At 43.1% G+C, this 19,523-nt stretch overlaps 5 protein-coding genes across 8 annotated transcripts; 2 read left to right on the top strand and 3 right to left on the bottom strand.

The window, feature by feature from the left end:
• Positions 1 to 1,607: 1,607 nt before the first annotated feature.
• LOC6559137 (sodium-dependent transporter bedraggled) lies at positions 1,608 to 11,295 on the bottom strand. 3 transcript variants are annotated; one of them, XM_043216367.1, is made up of 8 exons: positions 11,123 to 11,295; positions 6,948 to 8,064; positions 4,386 to 5,683; positions 4,157 to 4,324; positions 3,794 to 4,073; positions 2,943 to 3,727; positions 2,644 to 2,879; positions 1,608 to 2,232 (listed from the first exon to the last, which is right to left on the bottom strand). In XM_043216367.1, exons 2-8 carry the CDS (start codon positions 7,801 to 7,803, stop codon positions 1,665 to 1,667), a joined length of 4,191 nt encoding a protein of 1,396 aa, XP_043072302.1. In that variant the 5' UTR covers positions 7,804 to 8,064; positions 11,123 to 11,295; the 3' UTR covers positions 1,608 to 1,664. The 3 variants fall into 3 exon arrangements, with proteins under 3 accessions (XP_043072302.1, XP_032591201.2, XP_001985736.2); XM_032735310.2 differs by having other exon boundaries at positions 4,157 to 4,321; XM_001985700.3 differs by having other exon boundaries at positions 6,948 to 7,865.
• A 10-nt stretch (positions 11,296 to 11,305) lies between these two features.
• On the top strand, positions 11,306 to 12,946 carry LOC6560520 (EEF1A lysine methyltransferase 2). The gene has a single exon (XM_001985699.3). The coding sequence runs from the start codon at positions 11,733 to 11,735 to the stop codon at positions 12,387 to 12,389; it is 657 nt and encodes a 218-aa protein (XP_001985735.1). The 5' UTR covers positions 11,306 to 11,732; the 3' UTR covers positions 12,390 to 12,946.
• LOC6560519 (death-associated inhibitor of apoptosis 2) lies at positions 12,617 to 15,330 on the bottom strand. Its single transcript, XM_032735311.1, has 3 exons — positions 14,747 to 15,330; positions 13,613 to 14,633; positions 12,617 to 13,545 (listed from the first exon to the last, which is right to left on the bottom strand). The coding sequence occupies exons 1-3, from the start codon at positions 15,173 to 15,175 to the stop codon at positions 13,457 to 13,459; spliced, it is 1,539 nt and encodes a 512-aa protein (XP_032591202.1). The 5' UTR covers positions 15,176 to 15,330; the 3' UTR covers positions 12,617 to 13,456.
• A 491-nt stretch (positions 15,331 to 15,821) lies between these two features.
• LOC6560035 (60S ribosomal protein L18a) lies at positions 15,822 to 16,919 on the bottom strand. Of its 2 annotated transcripts, none has more exons than XM_001985697.2 (2): positions 16,850 to 16,919; positions 15,822 to 16,459 (listed from the first exon to the last, which is right to left on the bottom strand). In XM_001985697.2, the coding sequence occupies exons 1-2, from the start codon at positions 16,865 to 16,867 to the stop codon at positions 15,944 to 15,946; spliced, it is 534 nt and encodes a 177-aa protein (XP_001985733.1). In that variant the 5' UTR covers positions 16,868 to 16,919; the 3' UTR covers positions 15,822 to 15,943. The 2 variants fall into 2 exon arrangements, with proteins under 2 accessions (XP_001985733.1, XP_032591214.1); XM_032735323.1 differs by lacking the exon at positions 16,850 to 16,919 and adding an exon at positions 16,597 to 16,620.
• Positions 16,920 to 18,275: 1,356 nt separating this feature from the next.
• Positions 18,276 to 19,458, top strand: LOC116805130 (transcription initiation factor TFIID subunit 11-like). The gene is made up of 2 exons (XM_032735553.1): positions 18,276 to 19,176; positions 19,352 to 19,458. The coding sequence occupies exons 1-2, from the start codon at positions 18,276 to 18,278 to the stop codon at positions 19,456 to 19,458; spliced, it is 1,008 nt and encodes a 335-aa protein (XP_032591444.1).
• The last annotated feature ends 65 nt before the right edge of the window (positions 19,459 to 19,523 follow it).

Genomic DNA, 19,523 nt, shown 5'->3' with positions numbered 1-19,523 from the left:
TTTCCCATTCACAAAGTTCTCTTTTGTGCTTAGCGCGCTTAAGCAGCGTTTTAATTTTAATTCATTCGTTTCGATTTTCTGCACTTCGATTTCTCGTGTGTGATTTTGGTACGCGAACAACCGGTGAACCGTCAACCGTACGCTTCAACGACAAATTTCACAATAACAAAAACTTAACAGACGCTATTGGCATTTTATTTTATGCTTAACAGACTCTGTTAAAGTTTGAGAGAGCGGCGCGATGTTGGGAGCGTAAAAACGCCAGCAAAACGCGTGCGCGGAAGGAAAGTCGCAGGCAAGGCGCTACGTGTTGCTGTGTTTTTAACATGGCAACATGTGCTCACCCTGCCGGAGCGCTAGCAACATGTAACTTGCAGAGCCTGCAAATGCATAATTGCTGTTATGCTCAAGATATGTTAACGACCCAATTGCGACTGTTAACGACTGTTCACAATAAGTCAAAGAGCTGCCAGATAGCCGCCAGAGAGTAATTTAAAAACCAATACGAAATATTTGCACTAAAAACCTTGCTCCAGTAGATTTCTGATAGTTAAAAACATTATATTAATTGTTTATACAATAGAAACAAATACACAGATGTGCATTTGAGCAATGTCAAGTTAGATGATATTGCCCTTGCATAGGCTGGCAACGACCATTGTCTGGCAATTGGCGCGCGCGTGCCATTTTGAAAATGCGGCGGATTAAACGTCTGCACCAGATAAAAATGCAATGTGCAAGTCAAAAACAAAAGAAAAACAACAATGCCTGCAAAAAAATAAATGTATGGTGAACTTTATACATAGAGTAGATCTATATATATGCTGCTTCCTGTGTCAAATCTCTGTTTGTAGTTTGGGGCGCTTCCGTTTCATTTTGAGAATTTTACTGGTCACGTTTATTAATCGGCTTAAAAATTACGTTCGGCTGCGCAAATGCGACGCACTTAAATAAGTGGCACGTAGCCAGTCTCTGCACCCATTGTCATCTCTGGCATCTGCGGCCTCTAAACATAAATTAAGATTATCAGTGATGCCAACTTTTGTCAAACACCAAAACAGCTAAATGAAAGCTAAATTAATTTGTTATATTTTCTTTTTTACTTAAGAGCGTAATGGGTTTAAAAATAAAATTTATGTAAAATTCAATAATTCTGAATATCTGATTAAAAACTCTAAAAACAAGCCAAGACCAAAATTAAGCCAAATTTGACGGGAAAAATGACAACACTGTTAAAGAGCAGCGTTGTTTAACAATCCCAATCAGAAATGCATTTGTTTTTATCAAAGAAAAAACCCTGAAAAGAGAAATGAGAAACCCTCAAACAAGCCAAAGTTTGATCGCTTAAATGAAGCCAAACTTGGAGCAGTGTTGCTTATCAAATCCAATTTTCTCATGTTTTTGTTGTCGTCAAATACTAGTTGTTTATTATTACATATTATATAGTATGCATTATTCGATATAGCTACAAAATAATATTCGTATTTAACTAGCGCTAATCAAGTCTAGGAAAGCAAGCAGAGATATGTGATCCTCAATACAGAGCTCTGTATATACTATATATATATATATATATCTGTATATATTTATGTATGTATATATATATATATATATATATATATATATATTTGTATATGTACGATACGATACGAGATATTAGTCAATTAAATCACAGATGTATTATTATTATTGTTGTTGTTGATGTTGATGTTGTTGCTGCTGTTTTGGGCATCGCCGACGCCTGGCGTCTGATCTGGCGGCTCGGCATTGAGCACCAGATTCTCAATGGAACGGAAGGAGGCATCCTCAAGATGCGTGGACATCGTGCCAGGCGGACGCGGCAACGTTGTGGCAAGTCCAACACTCTGCCGGCCATGTGGCGGCGGTCGATGACGCACCGATGATCTCAATATGGTCACCACATCCTCGGCAGTGTACGGATGAGGTGTGGCACTCGCGGAGGCGCCTCGCTGCAGCTTGCGGCCCAACGACTGGGAACGTTGCGCATACCCAGCTGGCCGTTGACCAATCTCAATGGATTCGGGACTGCTGCCGCTGCTGGAACTGGATGCAGCTGCACCTGATGCTGCTGCTGCTGCTGGAGTCGAGCCAGAGCCCGAGGGATGGATTAGTATGGTTAGGTAATCGGGCGGTGCGGCAACTGGCGACGACGATGACTCAGCATCCAGCGACAGAATGGGCCGAGTGCGACTCGAGGAATCGCCGAGCACTCTGAAAGTAGCAAGGGGATTGAAATTAGTTTTAATTGCTGTCTAGATTAAGATTGCAGTCTGTCTAGAGTTGAGACGGAAACACGAAGCCAGATCTAATCGGAGTAGATTGGCTGTTTCAAAGTGGGACTCAACATCGTCAAAACTTAACGGATTTTCAGAAACCAGGGCTTTTTAATCATGGTTTCAACAATTGAATAATATTGTATTTAAATCTGGAAATGGAATTCTGGCTTGAAAATCATGTTAAAATTTGTCAATGACATAACTTCATCTGGATCTGATCGGGTCTACATAAGTCAGGGCTTCTTAAGCAAGGCTTGAGCTTTAGATTAATCCTGCTTTGAGGTAGAACATCTGGTTGATATCTGATTTATATCTAGTTAATAAATGGTGTACAACTAGGTTTTACCTGCGCACACTACGCCTGATGCTCTGGCGCAACAATTTGGCCAGTCTGGCACCCGTCGCCGTTGTATAAGAGGGGGGAGGCGTGTATTTGGGCGGTGCATCATTCTGTATATCGAGCTGGGCACTATCCTGCTGCTGGGCGGTGGCGTTGCGACGCTCCTGGGCAGATCTTTGACGTGCTGACGGACGACGCGGCTCGTCACCCTCCTCCGGCGGACGATACAAGAGTTGAATGCGCTGCAGCAGTGCAAAATTTGATGAGTAAAATGATCAAATCAAATCTAAATAATAACAACTTACCTCGAGTATATCCGATGGACCGCTGCTCAAGTAGCGATAGATCTGAATAATGGCGGTGACCGGAATGATGAGCACAATGCCAATTTGAATGAGACTGCCCATTTTGCGACTCCAGTAGCTAAAGTACGATTTGCCGCGCCAATAATAGAACTGATTCGATAGCGAAGCCTTATAATCAATCACCGAGAGCGTAATCAGACCAATTGGCAGCAACACGTTCCAGGACAGGGCCAGGAAGGCGGACATGGAACCGCACATGCGCAGGTCATTGACCAGATCGTCGCCGTTATAGGGACGACCACGGATGAGGAATACGCCAAAGATTTGCGCTGCCCAAATGATGGGTATAAACCAGGAACCGCCAAGCAAAAAATCCACATAATACAAAATGCCAATGCCCATTTCGGTGGCAAACGGAATGCTCAGCAGGAGTCCAGTAACGCAGCTGAGCAGCACAGAGCTGGTGGAATTGCCCAATGCACTCGAAATGGGTTTCCACATGACGCACAGCTGGGCGAGGCCAAAGACCGCAAACATGGCAAAAGCGACAGCAGCCCAAATCCACGAAACTGAATCACTGGCCAGCGAGAGAACAGCCGGAAATAGTTCCGTGATGAAGCGCAGCGCCTGGAAACCGCTCTCAATGTGCAATATGGTCTTATTGCGACGATAGGTCTCACCCAGAAACGAAGAATAATGCGGCACCAGCGAACGTGGATAGGACAAGAGCTGGGGATTCATGTGCGCCTGCAGCGAATAAACGGACGTATAACAATCGGGTGTTTCTGCAAAAAAAAAGGATGACAAAAACAATTAGTCAAAGTCAATTTGAATGGAATTTAATTGCTCACCAAATGAGCCCGGCACATATATGTAGCCATGTTGTCGCAGGATCTGTGCACAGCACAAGGCTAGCAACGCCACAAGGCCCAGACCGAGCAGCGTGAGCAGCACCAGCATTATTGCATCACGTCGCAGCGTGGCCTTGGTTGCCGTGGCATGGCTGCGACTAGTTATGGCAATCACTGAGGCGCCCAGCAGACCCCACGTGAGAAACGTCTCCTGCGTTGCCGCTGTCCACGCGTTCGAGTTCACCAGAAAGTCATCAAAGTCGCTGGCAGCAAAAGCGTTCTAAGCGTAGCGAGGAGGAACAATTAAAGTTGAACCAATTAGTATAATATATAAAAATAAAGTGGAAAGTAGATTTACTGTACCTGTAAGCTGGCTGGATCCACAACGCTGACAAACTTGCCGGTAACTGCGATCAGTGCTAGGAATGGCAACGTATTGATGAGATAGGTTAGCTTGCCCAGGGATCGCAATCCCTTGCAGAGTATGAGGAAGACTGCCGCCCAGATGAGCGCCAAATAGAAGGCCAGCTGCTGAAAAGAACGTAGAATGTTAGCTGAGATGAGCGGACACCAAACGCATATGTTTACCTACCCGATCATTGACATGGAAACGCATACCACTAGCATCCGGATGCTTGGCCAGATGCAGACGCTGCAGTACCACAACATTGAAATATTCGGCCACTGTTTGCGTTAAGTTTCCCGTTGCGTTGGCGGCATCGTACCGATAGGGAAAGGCCAACTCCTGCCAGCGGTAAACATTTTGCGTGGGCGTTGGGAACACATCCCGCAAATAGACAAGAATCCAGGCAACCGACACCGTTGAATAGATGGCCAGAAAGCATTGCACCATGACAAGAGCAATGCCAACCCCAGAGCAAATTGGGCTAATTTTCCACATGGAAACGGGGCCAGCTTTAATCTTGGCGCCCAGACACATTTGCAGCCAAAACAACGGAATGCCAAAGATGATGGACAGCATCAGGAATTGGAGTAGAAAGTTGCCACCATAGTTGATGGTCAGCACGGCAAAGCGGCACAGATTGAACACGCCCAGGGTGCAGGCCAACAGCGCCAGTGTCCGACTGCCGGCATGCGGCCAATAGCTATTGAAGCCACACTTCTCGCGCAGCAACAGTTGCGGCTCCAGTGGCGTGGAGCTGCTGCTGCCGGCACCACTGCTCACACTGCACATGGTCGTTTGTGTCGTTTGCGCCAGCTCCAATTGATCCTGATCTGCGGCGTTGCTGACTGTGGTAGTGTAGCGGCTGCCGCTGCTCCTGCTGCTGCTGTTGCTGCTGTTGCTATTGTTGGTGTTGCTGCTGCTGGCCAGCGAGACGGGGCTGGGTATGCGCGAGGAGCGCGCCGAACTCAACTCGGAGCACAACGTGGACATGATTGCATGCGGCGGCTGTGCTGTTTGCGCCGGTGCGCTCTGTGGTCGACTCAGTCCGACACTGCTGCAGCAGTGCACAGGACTCATCGACGGATGCCCCTCAGAGCGACGACCGTACTGGCGGGGACGCTGCTCCAGCTGCTCGCTAACGGCGCGCGCTGTGCGCTGCTCGTTCTGCAGCAGATTGTCAAAGATGTGCGCCTCGGTGAGCATTTGCAGGGCACGCGATTCGGCACCAGACGCGGACTGGGACTGCGTTGGACTGTCGCCCTGGGAGAAACTGCGACGCATTGAAGCCAACTCCTCACTGGGCAGCTGCACAAGCAATGCGGATGCGTGCAAGAGCGATGGTGACTCCTCCTCCTCCTCATCCTGCTGATGCTGTTCGTCGGCTTTGGTTTCGTCAGCTGCATTGGACATGGCGCATCGCATCGATTGACGGCGCCACACATCCCCCACAATGGCGCCAGTTGCTAGTGATGTATTCGAGGTGGCTGCAATTAAATCAAATGCAAATCGAATTGAGAAACTTATGAAGTTTATCATGAATCTGAATATCTTATATATATATATAAACTGCTAATAATTAATGATTTCCCTTTCTTTTTGGCGAAACTTTCACTAATGCTAGATTGGCTGGCTAACTTCGCAAAGTTCTCCGAGAGTCTGAATAATTCTCTGCAAAAGTATTTCGTTAAAACATGTTTGACTTGTTTCTTCAAAACCTTTTCAAATTTAATGCGGCTATTCAGCAAATCTAATTATAATTATACTGTTCCTTTTTATAGCCCCCAATAAGACTAAAATACAGTTTGACAAATGTATTTAACGGGTTATTCCGATCTCATCAAATACATATATAGATGTGTTAAGCCGTCTTGATAGAATCGGGTTTTTTTTGTAGCTATTATTAGCCAGCTTTGCAAGCCCGAAAATAAATAATCTCTCTTATTCATTGTTAAAGCCTTGCAGCGGGTATTAAACACTGATTGTAATAATAATTATTTTGTCGAAAAGTTTGCAACGCATTAAAGAATACGTCTCTGAGGTTATAAGGTATATATATATTCTTGATCAGCATCAGTAAACGAGATAAGCTCAGAAAGATGAGCTCTAAACTCACATTTAGGCCACAAATAGAATTTATATCACAAAGCTCGCATAGAAACAATTAATCGAAAAACGAATTCTGATATAAACAACTTAATTGTTTACTAAAATATTACATCCAAAACTTAAACGTTTCCCGTGCTTTAATGTTTCCCACATTGGAACAAAACGATGGACGTTATCAGCATCGGACTGCTATATAATATAGATTCCACGGGAACAAACTGTTAGTTTTTTTATATGTATTTTTTTTATAGTTAAATTTAAATGTCGGCAATTTGACTGCGGTCTGCAATTAATCTGTAATCTTTATAATTATTTCAACAAGCAAAAAATTACCATGTTTAAAATATTATTATTTACTGATTAAAGAAAACAAGTTCTTGCGGTAGCCTTTGCCGTCTCATATATATTTCGAAAAACTGCACAATCTGACTCAATTTATATAAGAGTTTGAATTACAAATGACGAATCTACGCCGCAAGATTTATAAAACAAAAAAGAATAATTATGCAAAAACCCTGCCAACTGAAAACATGATTCATTAAATAAAACTTTTAAGGCCTGTTCCTGCTGAGCTGAATCATGCACGTCACAGCTGAGATCATGGATAAAAACAAATTACAAAGCAGACTTTGCAGTAATTACCTGTGGTGCTTGCTGGCGTCAGGCCACAGCTAAATGTTTTCCTCATCTGATGTCCACGCTGGAACTCGTCATCCAGCGCTGGCTGGGCATCCCCATCCCCATGCCCAATCCCATCCTCGGCCAGTTTGTGCTGCTTCCTCTTGCGACTCAGCGGCAAGGTGCGTGTGCGTGGCTCTCGGCTCAGACTGTTTACGTGTCCAGCGATTGCCAGGGGATCTTCTTTGTCCAACTCCTCCAGATAGTTGTCCAGATCCATTAGGTAATCCTCAACTTTATCATCATCCGACGAGGCGAAGGAGGAGGGAGAATGGCAGGAATTGGGGGAGGTGGCGGAGGAACAGTTATTGTTGCCATTGTTGAGCTGCGATGCGCCATGCACATCGAGTATGGCATCCAGTTCGTTGAGCACACTGAGCGCCTCATCGGGCACTCCGCCAGCCGTTGCAGTCTGTTTGATGGGCGTGCTTAGAGGCGCCTCTTGGCTTACGTCACAAAACGCATCACGTTCATCATCGTCGACGGTCATCGTTAGCGGCATTTTAAAGCCAAGCGGATGCTGCAAGTGCTGCATATGCAGCTGCTGCTGTTGATAGAAACTTTGTGGCGTTTGCTGGATTTCGATTAAATCCTCATCGCTTGGCTCGTCGTCGTAATAATCGCAGGCCTGTTTCATCGATTCGCTGGACAAACTGTGCGAGAGTCCATAACGTTCCGGTTCACGTAATGACTCTTGTTGTTGCTGCTGTTGTTGTTTACGTTTCTCTTTCGTTGTTGTTGTTGTTGTTGCTGGCAAACTTGCGTAGGCGTTTGAATTTCGCTTGAATTCCCTGCCAGCTGTTTGTTCTTTACCGTTCATATTGTTTGCATTGCCGTCTCAGCTGTTGTGCGCGACAGTGCTGCAAAGCGACAGTTGAAATCCTGTGAGCAAACAACAAAGGTGTTGGTCAATAACGCATTGCGGCAGGTCAGGTTTGCATGTGCTGTTAGAGATGAGCAGCACAGTGACTGTTACATGTATGTAAAAGACAGGGTCCAACAGAAGCTACAGTGTTGATCAGTTACAAATTGTGATAGGTCAGGCACCATGGTCAGCCATGTTGGTTCTCTTAGAAAACAGCTGTAAAGCAAGGTAAATTGCTAGCATAAAATTAACTTAAATGTGTCATTAAATGTAAAGAGTGCAATTAAAAAACAAGATAAGCCTTGAACACCAAAAGCACTTAGTGACTTGTGACACGAGTTGTGGTGAGCAGCAGTCACAAACACAAAGAGTGTTAAGCTCGAATGCTTTACACTTGACTTGTGCATATCATGATTGCCCCCTACCTCCCCCTCAAATGCAATCAAATGCAAACAAGCGCGTGCTCCCTGAATTATTTATGATTTGATTTGCACACGTCAGTAGCTGGCTGCTGGGGAAATAAAAGTTAGGCAACAACAATAACAACAGCTGTCCATGCGCTTGGCGACAGCGCCGTAAATAGCAAAAGTGTACAAAAATGGAAGAAAAAAATGAAATAAAAAGTAGAAGTAAAAAATAAAGCAGTGCACAGCGCGTGTTCATTCAACTGATCAGGTGAATGTACTTCCGTTAATAACTTTTAATGCATGATATGGATACACATACAATAAACTTTTCGATGCTGATTGCTGTTGCTGGAAAGGGAGTGGCACATATATATACACACATCTATATATACAAATATATATACGTGTGCATACAGATGTAGTTTAGAGCAGCGAGATCGCGATCGTTGGCACGTTACCTCGATTAAAGCAAATATCTTTTTCTCGAAGCTGCCGCAGCATCAGACCAGCCAAAAGAGTTTCAAGTCTGGTTTTCTGTTTGTTTCAGTTTTATTTTATATATATATATTTATACATATACAACCGTGACCTTCTCAGAGTTTTTTTTTGTAGTTGTTGTTGGCCATAAAATTAAATACACAATGTTAACAGAGAGCTCAGATCTAAAATTTTAACACACACACACACTCAAATGAATGTAGTGGGGTGTGGTGGGGTGGGGGCCACCTATTGTGTGAACCCACCCTATTTAAGCTAATAGAATGGGACAGCGGCTATATATTAATTGTTGACTCAAGAGGTCAAATTATTTAGCGAACAAATGCCATTGATAGGAAATTCACACACAGAGTTGCAATCCGTCCCTCCACCAAGATGGATGCTACCTACCGTTAAATTTCACTCCCGTTTCGAATTCGAATCCAAATGTGAATGCGAATCCGAATACCGAAATGTCGAGTAAAAGTAAACAAAGCAATTAGTGCTGCCACACGAAAAATGTGAACAGCGTCAGCTAGGGGGAAATAGAGGGGAGAGGAGCTGACCTTCAAGCGCAAATGGTAAACATACCAAGCCCCAGCTGCAACTTGTTTTTTAATATATTTTTTGTTGCAAAAATGCCACAGCTACTTGCAATTTACAATGAAATTGACATTCAGCAAAATCAAATAAAACTAGTTAATCGACGAGTTGAAACGTAGCGATTAATACACACATACACACACAACCACAGAGGTAGATATTCACACATTCACGCACGCACCAAAGAGAGAGGGAGAGAGAGCGAGAGATAGACTGACAGAGAGAGAACGGTTAATTTGATCATGATGCTGCAGCAACAACAAGAATTGGCGAGAGTTTTGTTTAACTGTTTAACAGATTTTGTATATGTAGTACGAACAAAAAATACAAATACTAAGTGTGAAACGAACACCGTTTTAAAATAATGCAAGATGCTTTTGTTTTTGCCATTGTCTTATGGATAAAACAACTGCAACAACCACCGAAGAAACCAACAGTAAACAAGAAGAAGAAGGGAGTAAGCGCTGGCAAAGAGAGAGAGATAGAGAGGAAACAGAAATGGGAAAGATGAGAGAAGTAGCGTCAACTGCATGCATGAGTAATAGCAGCAGCCAGTGTTGCCCACGAATAAAGCTGGCTTTACGGGAAAATAAAAGTTAAATGTTTAATGTTACTTCGAAACGAATAATAAAAGTTGATTTTGCTAGTACATAATCAATTATTATATTGTTCATCAGTATTTTGCTACTTAAATTATATAGACAATTATAATATTACTTTGCGATATTTTGTTTTTTCACTGATTAACAAATTATGCTAAATTTATCGGCGAGAAAAAGCAAAACTGGAAAAACACCCGCCGCTGTCAGCACTAACAGATTATTCATGCAATTGCAATTATTTCAATATTTAAGTAATGCACCGGGTCACAGCAGAAAGAGAAAGAGGGAGACAGGAGAATGTGTGAAGAGTGCTCTTGTCAATTGCTAAACAATCGAAAAAAAATAAGAATGGAAAAAACAAAAATGAGAACGCGAATTTTTTTGTTTATTTACATACATTAAAATGTATGTATGCCGACGATATAACGGGAACTGCTTGGCTGCCTGCCTGCTCTACTGCGTTGTTGAAATACTTTTTTTACACAAACACACACACACATAGAAGACAAAATATATTTATATATATATATACATAAGGGCGTCCCAGTTGTAAGAAATTTAACTGTTCTTATGGCAACCGCCGAAAAGGCACCACAACAAAAAAAGAAAACTGCTGACTTGCTGATTTTTTTGCAGTTCTCGTTTTTTATTTGCTTTTTTTTTGGGCACGAGTCTTGCAGTTTTTTGGGGAATACCTTGGGGATTGGTCATGGCGCAGTTCTAGCGCCACCTGACGTCTGACACCCAAAGCAAGCACAATAAAATGGATCCTCAAATTGAGCAAGAGTTGTAAAAGCATACACACATACACATATGCTGATAGTGTGCTTTGTATGTGTGTGTGTGTGTGTGTGCTTTTGTGCTTATTTCGAAATGGAAACGCGGCCAGTCAACAATTTGAAGATTTTTTTTTGTTCATGGAGTCAACTTACGAAACGTATTAAAACAAAAAAAAAGAGTAACAGGCACCAACGACTACAAATACAAATGCAATGGAAAGGGGAGCGCGTTGGCGTTGCTTCTGCTTCTTCTGCTGCTTCTTGCCACACAATCACAATGTTGCACTCAAACTCTCACTCACTATCTCGCTCTCGCTTGCTCGCTCACTCGCATGCTTAGTAGCAGCAGTTAGCATAATGCACACACACATGCACACGCACACATATGTATATATGTTATACTCACACACACACACGCGAGCGCGCTTATTTGGTATCTCGTAGCTAGTTTCTTCTAAATTTATACGCTATTTATGCCACAATTCTTGTTGCCCGCTTATACGTACAAAAAAACTTCAACTTAACTAAACAAAATAATTAACGTGAGGTGTGATTTTGTTTTTTCTTATTTTTGAAATTCATTTCAAGATCGAGACGCGCGAGACACGTTCGCTCCACGTCTGGAAGCAGCCAACTGACGAGTTCAACAAACAAATATAACAATCATATTATGACAGCCAATATAACACTAGAACCGCTAGCAGTGCGCCCCAAACTGTAAGCAAGCAGTGCAATTATTAGCTATCGACAAACTATGTTAGTTAACAGATTGGCGCCAATCTGTTTAGTTTCTTGCGTAGTAAATCGGAATGCAAGTTTACATAATGAAAGCCAATAATTGTCATAAAGATTGTTAAATTTAAGCATATTTTATAGAAAATGCTGCTTTGAATAAGTCAGTGAGACTGTCTCTCTAAATATTCGATTACCCAATCGATCGACTAATAACATAACAACAAAATGTTAAGTCAGCTGTTGCTCGTACAACAAACTTATCGAATAGGAATATCAAAGAAATGGAATTGGAGGGTTCGGAATTGGGCACCAAGGCTTACTGGGAAACCAGCTACGAACGCGAAATCAAAAACTACAAAAGTCACGGTGATGTGGGCGAAATCTGGTTTGACGAGGACTCCCAGCAACGCATTGTCGACTGGCTGCTGAAGCAGCAGCAAACACTCCATAAACAATCCGCACGTGTTCTGGATTTGGGTTGCGGCAATGGCATGTTTCTGATTGCTTTGGCCAACGAAGGATTCATCCAGCTAACAGGCGTCGATTACTCACCCAAGGCCATTGAACTGGCCAGGGGCATTGCCCAGGATCATTCCCACAACATCGATTACAAATTGGCGGATTTAACGCAAAAGGAGCCACAATCCTTGGGTACTTTTGACATTGTACACGACAAGGGCACCTACGATGCGGTCAGCCTGTGTCCAGATAATCCAAAGGAGATGCGAACCAATTATCTGGACAACGTTGCGCGATTGCTGCACGACGAGCACAGCTGGTTCATCATCACATCCTGCAACTGGACGGAGGACGAGCTGCTTCAGAGCTTTGAGCATCTCTTTGAAAGACACTGCACAATACCCACGCCCACATTCAAATTCGGCGGCAAAGTAGGCAACGTGGTCACCTCTGTAGTCTTCAAGAAGCGTGCAGTTTAATGAAATAAGAATCTTTTTTTTTTACATATAAGATAAATGATTTGAAAAAATATGAATTACGTTTGAAATAAGATTAAACACAGTCAGTTCTCCAAATATTTGATTAGGTGCACCAACAACCCTTGTCAGAAGGCAATCATGCGGCGTAAATTGTTGTCCACTGGGATTACATTCCCCGAGCTTATCAGCGATTGATGTTTACAATTTGATAATGCGGGCTACTTTCAACATTTATATATATATTTATTTGCATTTGTATTTGTAATTAAATTTGTTTCGTGTGCTGCAATAAGTCAGCGGATACTAATAACACAATCAATAACAAGAAATAGACAGCTTTGTGCCTTCGACTAAAGCCGAATTCAAAAAAATACCCTTGCTGTTGATGTCGAGGCTAAAAACAGGAATATGGCTAATTAATGTCGATGTATGGGAATAAGAAGAGCTATGCAAATTTCTTGATTAAAATCTTTCTTTCATTTGTCGAGGAATAACAAGAACCAATAAAAATTGCTTGGTTAAAATCATTGATTAAATTCTTTTCGATTCAATTAAAAGAGATGTTTTGTAATTAATTATAATTTCCAAAAAAAAGGTGATTTGAGTTTAAATTTTAAATATTTTATATGCGCTTAGAATTTTCAAAAAAACACAAAAACACAGTTCAATTCATGCACTTACAATTTTCAAAAAATAAACTGAACAATTTGTAGATTATCTCTGAGTTAATTTTTCAATTCTGCCTCCAATTGCAGGGGTATTTTTTGTTGTAGTTTTTTCACTCTTTAAACAGTAAACAGTTGATTTGATTTATGTATAAAAAAACTCGCATAATAAGCTTAGACACACTGAGAGAAAAGTTAGTAACATTGTGAATTGCGTACGCCATCAGTTAGTGAACGATAAACAGCTGATGGAGACGCACGCCCACCGCCCAACGCTTAACTTGAGCTGCGGCGTTCCAAGTACAAAGTAGACAATAGGAATTATGCTATGATCCATCAACATACAGTATATATATAGATATAGATATATAAAGGAGGAGGAGCAGTTGCCTCCCAGTTGCTTCAAGAGAGAAAAGTACGCACAAATCCTTTGATGGGCGCCCGGCACATCGGACAATTGGCAACGCTGGGCGCGCACTGATTACAGGTTGCTGCATCGAAGGATTAAAATATAATCAATAAAGATTGCTCAATATGGCGTTGTGTCCAGAGACTCACCCAAGTGTCCGCAGGGCAGGAAAACAACGCCGACCTCCTCGTCGAGGCAGACCTTGCAGAGGCGTGCATCCTTCAGCAGACGATTTTCCTCCTCCAGCGACAGATTGCCATTTGGCAGCGAGCTGCTGTCCAAGGCCGTTGGTAGTGGCGGAGCTGTAGCCACAATGGGTGTTGTCGTTGGTGTTGGTATCACCGGTGTCGTCTCCAAGGCGGCCGCTTTGCTTGTCGTCGCCGAGCAATCCTCAAGGGGTGCAGTTGGTTCCGTTGTTGTTGGTTCGGTGACCTCCAGTGCTGCACTGGAGCCACCAGCATCATCGAATATGGCATGCAGCAGATCATCCAGCGTGTCGAAGGGACAACCCGAATTGGACAGCTTACGGACCATAGTCTGACGCACCACGCCCACATCAATGCCGAGGACCAAGGCCTGGCGAACGGGCTCCGTGCACATGGCACTGCCGATGCTCGTCGGGAGCTGTGGCGCTGTTGCCGCTGTGGTTGGCGTTAGTGCTGCCATCTCACGCACTTGTCGCACAAAATTCGGTCCCTTGGCGAGCAATACAAATTGGCATTTAGGCGACCATTTGGCGTGCTCGTGCCACGGCTCATCCTCTTTCTGCCAGGAGCGCAGCCCGATGTTGCAATGGAAGCAACGCACCTGATCATCGATCTTCTGGTAGTAAAGACCTGCCTGAGCCAACGGCTCCGCCGGCTGTATGTCCACGATGGGCCAATCGCGAAACGTTCGCAATCGCGACTCCATGCACGAGTACTTGGGTCGATGTGGCAACGATGTGGGCTGTATGCCCAGCTCCTCAAGATCACTGCCGGCGAACTGGATGAGTGGACCTATTTGGACGCGCGGACAATTGGGAAAGAAGCGTCGATGCTCCTCGAAGGCATTGTCGTTCTTCTCCCACTTGGCAATAACGCCGTTGCACCACACGCATCTCACATGATCCGACTGATTCAGATAGTAGAAGCCAGCCTTGGCCAAATCCTGTGGCGTTATATTTGGATTCTGCAAGAGGGATACGAGTTTAGTGAAACTTTCTGCCAAATAAAGTTGAGTTGAGTTGGATGCGGAATGAGCATGAAGCGTTTCCATCTCCGTCATAAACTCTATATACGAACTGGCCAATCCTTGAACGTTTCCAGGCGATTCGCTTCGATGAGCAGATCCGGTGTTGTTGTCTGTCCCTGCTGAGCTGCTGTTGCTGCTGTGCCGCCATCGACAACGCAATTGCCCTCGCAGTCACTCGACTGCTGCTGCTGCTGCTGTTGACCAGTAGCTGGCACCATGGGGACATTGCCACAGTGGCCTGGCGCCAGCACCATGGAGCAGATGGGTGAGGCGCGACGATGTCGTTCGCCGACCTGATCCCCATACTCCCAGTGATCGATGCGTATGTGACACCAATTGCATTCCGCTTCCAGCCAATTGCCCGTGGCAAAGAAACCGTTCTTCACCAGATCTCCGACTTGGACGGGTGCATTTGTGGGCCACTCGAGGAACGTCGCATATCGTTCGCTTTCGTATTCTAATCGACGATCGGTCGCCATTGTGTCATGTGTGTTGGTTCTTTTGTCTCTGGGCTCTGAACTATGCAATGATGTAATTTGCTCAGCTGCAGTTCAACAAAAGAAACCAAAACACCAAAAACGCAGCTGCGAAAATAAAAGTTTATTGATTGCACCAAAGTGTGACCGTTTATTGCAACAGCTACGTTACTTACTATGCAATCAGCTTGCTAGCCTGTGAGTTAACAGTGAGTGTTAACTAACAGTTTTGGTATTTTCGACAATGTAAATGGTCACACATAAAAACATATGTTTCTTGCTCAATTTAACTATTTTGAGTGCGAATGCTGGCAATAAGTTAATTTAATGTTTTTAAATGCTGTTACCCTATATTATAGTTATTCCGTATTTTCACTTCAACGTCAAACCTTTCTACAATTAATTTTCAAACATAATTTGACTGCCTACGCTGTTTTTACCTTTCTACAAATCTTTCTGATAAATACAAGATATAAATTATTTATGGAGCTAAAAAAAAAAAAACAAATTAATTTTACAATTTGCAGTCAAACCTTTTTGCAATTTGCTCCCAAAAAATTGCCAAAACTTTTCTTAAATAATATTTGTAAATTACAATTTATAATAATTCAACAGCCTATTAAATATTAATTAATTGAAAATGAATGCATTTACTCTTCAACGTACTCATTTTATTGAAAGAATCACTTAAGAAAGAATTTGAAAACCACAAAACGCACGCAGTGCGTTAATTCCACAACGAAGAGGATTATTTTGTGATCCTCCTACTCCTTACTGGAAGTATGTCCTTGGCTTTCTGTACGAGAACAGTTTCCTGTTACCCTTGTGGTGGACGCGCTGCACCAACGGGAACTTGATGGTCGAATCGTGGAACTGCTTGACGTGCACACGACGTGTCTTCGCAGCGGCAATCGATTCCACCTTGATGATCTGAATGGAATGGGCACGGGCACGATGACGAGCGCCCATGTCCCGGTAGCACTGTGTGACGGCACCGCCAACGGTCAGATCCCTGTACTCCCTGTACATGTTGTGGGTGCCCGAACGCGAATCGTAACGCAACCAGATGCCAAAGTTCTTGATCTTAATTGGCGATGTTTCGTACACCTGCTTAAGGGACACAATTTCGCCGGTCGTCTTCTTGAACTTCTTCAGCTGGCGCAAAAAGTACCAGAAGCGAGATTTGGCCACAATATTATCGGGTGCAAAGATGCGCATCTTGTACAGAGGCGTCTGTGGCTCCTTCTCGCTGGGCAGCTTGCGACCAACGACCTCGTATTCCTTCAACTGCAATTTTAAAATAAATATATTAATTCACTATTTCCAGCTTGTTGTTGTTGTTTATAGGTTAGGTTAATAGCTGTGCATTAAATGTCTACAAGTGTAATTTAAGCTTAATAATGCTTAACAAAAGCTAGTCACACTTTAAACATGCTGTCATTAAGGTGAAACTTCTTATTGAAGTTGTAACTGCTTTAATTTAACTACTCCAAAGCCAGTCGCATTTTTATCCACTCGGCTGCTGTCAGTTTGGGTTTTTGGTGATATTCTCACAGTTGCACGCCATTTCCTCGTATTCTATCAATTGCACTTGTTTGCCGCTTTGTCTGCCTTTGAGTTGCACATTTTTAGCACAATTTGCGTTAGTTTTTGTTTATTTTTTTAATGAATACTAACCAATCCCTTGGCTCTCATGATGACGGCGCACGCGAAAAAGGAAACGGAAAGAGCTGTCAAATTGTTAGTACCACTGAACTGTAAAAACTCGTGCACCAGCGTTGCTTGTAGACGCTTCCAGCGTTGATTTTTTTGGACAGTCATCGCAGCTGTTATCGATGCCTTGTACATCGCTAGGCTACTGCGCGTGTTCAATGGCTGCGAACGTCGATAAAATTGCTAAAATTTTGCTCCAAACGCGTTATTTAAGCAACAATAATAATAAATATACCAGCCATATACAATACTGAAAGTGCGTGCCGAATATTGCCAATGGCCCAAGCCCTAGAATTAAGCAAAACGTGAGCAACAATCAAGCATACACAAATCCCTACTAAGCAGCGAAAAAAAATGCAAAGCGCAATGTGAGACGTGCAAAAAAAAAATATTTTTTCTCCTTAAATTCAGCGCAACATATTTCAATTGCGCTTCGTAATAAATACGCATTGTTGTGAAATTTTGGTCCCACTAATGACGCAGCAAAATGCGCAAAAATATTAGAAAATAAAACAAAAAATTGTATAAGCGCTGCTGCCACAAACGTCTGGCCAATCCATCCATCCAACCATTTACGGGACGGGGACGAGGGGTGTTGTTCTTGTTCACAAAAGAAAAACGACAAAAAACAAAAAAAAAAAATAGAAAAAAACGCGCGGCCGCCGCTCCGCTGGGCGCTCCATTGCCAGTGTCTCGCTCAGTTGTGCAGCGAGCGTCCGTGCCGTCGGTTGTGTTTCACTCCTCTCTCTCACGCTCTCTCTGTTTTGCGCGCGTAAATATTGTGCTGCGTGTCCGCCCGTGCGAGCAGGTAAGAGAGACGCGTGCATAATTATTCGCAGAAAAGAAAAACAACAAAATCCCATTGCGATTGCATGTATATTAATTTTCCACCATACAATTTAAAGTAAGTTTTGCTAATTTATTTATAGACAAAAGTTTTGCTTTTGCTTTTTCGGTTTACCCATCGTTTCCGCCTGCGCCTCCGCATCAGACTTTTTTGCGCAATTTATTTTGGTATTTTAAATTATCGGTGCTTTCTTTGCGTGCGCACTTCGTTCGGCTCCAGGGCTGGCAAAAATGAATTCAAAGAATTTGAATTTTTTGTTGTTTCCCTTATGTTTTGCTGTTGTCATTTCCTGTTTGCTCTTTTTATCGCCCAGCTCCGGAATGACCAACTTAAATAATGTATTATGTATTTTTTCAGCAGCAGCAGTAGCAGCAGCTCCAAAGAGGAGAATAACGATAAACAACACAAACACAAAGTCGGTGTACGGCATGCAAAGGTAATGCAAATTAATCGATTAACAGCATTTATCGATAGTACAATTGTAACGCTTGTTGTGTTTTACTCTCTGTTATTGTTGTCATGGCAGCGCATAAATGCAAAAAGATGATAAAAACACTGGAACAAAAACAGCAACAACAAACAAAGAGTACGCCTAACATTGAGCCCCATGCGGGCAATACGGAAACAACGCCGGCACTCAGCGAGGAGGATGACTTTGAAGATTCCTCCTCTAACAACAACAACAGCAGCAGCAGCAAATCTGCGGTAGATCTGCTGATTTTGAACAATGTATTGGAAAACAAGAATCAGAATCAGACGTTAGAAAATGGCAAAAGGAAAATCTTAGCGGATAAAGAGATCATTGCTGATGCAACTGCTTTAGCTGCTAACAGGTTATTGCCGGCTGATAAAAGTGCTGTGAGAACAGAGTTCGAGGATGAAAATGAATCCGCCACAGTTGCTGATGAGGTGCCGTCCACATCGCATATTGGCCAAAAATCAGCAATTCACATTAAAATCGAAGAGAAGTATCCTTTACCTGCGATTAAAATTGATCATTATAAGGAGGATGACGATCCCGCTTCGCCTGGAAAAGAGTCGGCTTCAGCAACATGCTCGAAATCTGCTATGTATATCAAAAAAGCGGAAAGTTCGTTGCAAGAAACTGATGGAATAAAAGAGACGAGTCCGTTTCCTACGATTAACATTGATGATGATGATGCTGATGCTGATGATGCTGATGCTGATGAATCCCCCTCACCTGGTAAGGAATCGTCTCCAGTAGATGAAGTCAAAAATGGTGAGGCATCAAGCAGCTCACCTTCCATGAAAATCAATGAGGAAAGTGCTGCTCAGGACGAGGAATCATATTTAACAGAAGGATTACAAATTGAAACGAGTAACCAAGCTGAAGACGCTTTAGCCTCGCCAGTGATTAAAACCAATGAAGATGAGCAGCATAAATTTAAAGAAGAAACTTCGTCGCCTGTGCTTCGAGTCGATGGTGAGAGTTTATCACAGGATGAGGAAAATGTTTCACCTACGATAAGTGTGTTGCCGAGACGAGAACGAGCATTGTCTTTATCATCATCATCATCATCAGCATCATCATCTTCGTCAGCAGCAGCAGCAGTGTCAACATCATCATCTGCGTTAAACATCTCGCAAGATATCAAAAGCGAAGAACATTCGCGAGGAGCCGATTTGGAGAATGCTTCAACACCCATCTACGAAATCGATGACGATGAATCTGCTGCTAAGGAAACTGAGAGAACACCACCTGTAGCAGGAGCAGAAGAAGAAGGAGAAACAGCAGCAGCAGAAGAAGCACCAGTAGAAGAAGAAGCAGAA

This window comes from Drosophila grimshawi, unplaced genomic scaffold (genome assembly GCF_018153295.1).
Source record: "Drosophila grimshawi isolate 15287-2541.00 unplaced genomic scaffold, ASM1815329v1 contig_1367, whole genome shotgun sequence".
NCBI classification, from domain to species: domain Eukaryota; kingdom Metazoa; phylum Arthropoda; class Insecta; order Diptera; family Drosophilidae; genus Drosophila; species Drosophila grimshawi.
This window is presented reverse-complemented; position numbering and strand designations above follow the sequence as displayed.

Coding starts and splice junctions, on each gene's coding strand:
- LOC6560520 (XM_001985699.3), top strand. CDS start 11,733: ATGGAATTGGAGGGTTCGGAATTGGGCACCAAGGCTTACTGGGAAACC.
- LOC6559137 (XM_043216367.1), bottom strand. CDS start 7,803: ATGAACGGTAAAGAACAAACAGCTGGCAGGGAATTCAAGCGAAATTCA. Junction 4,074..4,156: donor TGGATCCAGCCAGCTTACAG/GTACAGTAAATC, acceptor CGCTACGCTTAG/AACGCTTTTGCTGCCAGCGA. Junction 2,233..2,643: donor ATCAGGCGTAGTGTGCGCAG/GTAAAACCTAGT, acceptor TGCTACTTTCAG/AGTGCTCGGCGATTCCTCGA.
- LOC6560519 (XM_032735311.1), bottom strand. CDS start 15,175: ATGGCGACCGATCGTCGATTAGAATACGAAAGCGAACGATATGCGACG. Junction 14,634..14,746: donor AAACGTTCAAGGATTGGCCA/GTTCGTATATAG, acceptor TCCCTCTTGCAG/AATCCAAATATAACGCCACA. Junction 13,546..13,612: donor CCTGCCCTGCGGACACTTGG/GTGAGTCTCTGG, acceptor CCTTCGATGCAG/CAACCTGTAATCAGTGCGCG.
- LOC116805130 (XM_032735553.1), top strand. CDS start 18,276: ATGATAAAAACACTGGAACAAAAACAGCAACAACAAACAAAGAGTACG. Junction 19,177..19,351: donor GCCTGTGCTTCGAGTCGATG/GTGAGAGTTTAT, acceptor AGATATCAAAAG/CGAAGAACATTCGCGAGGAG.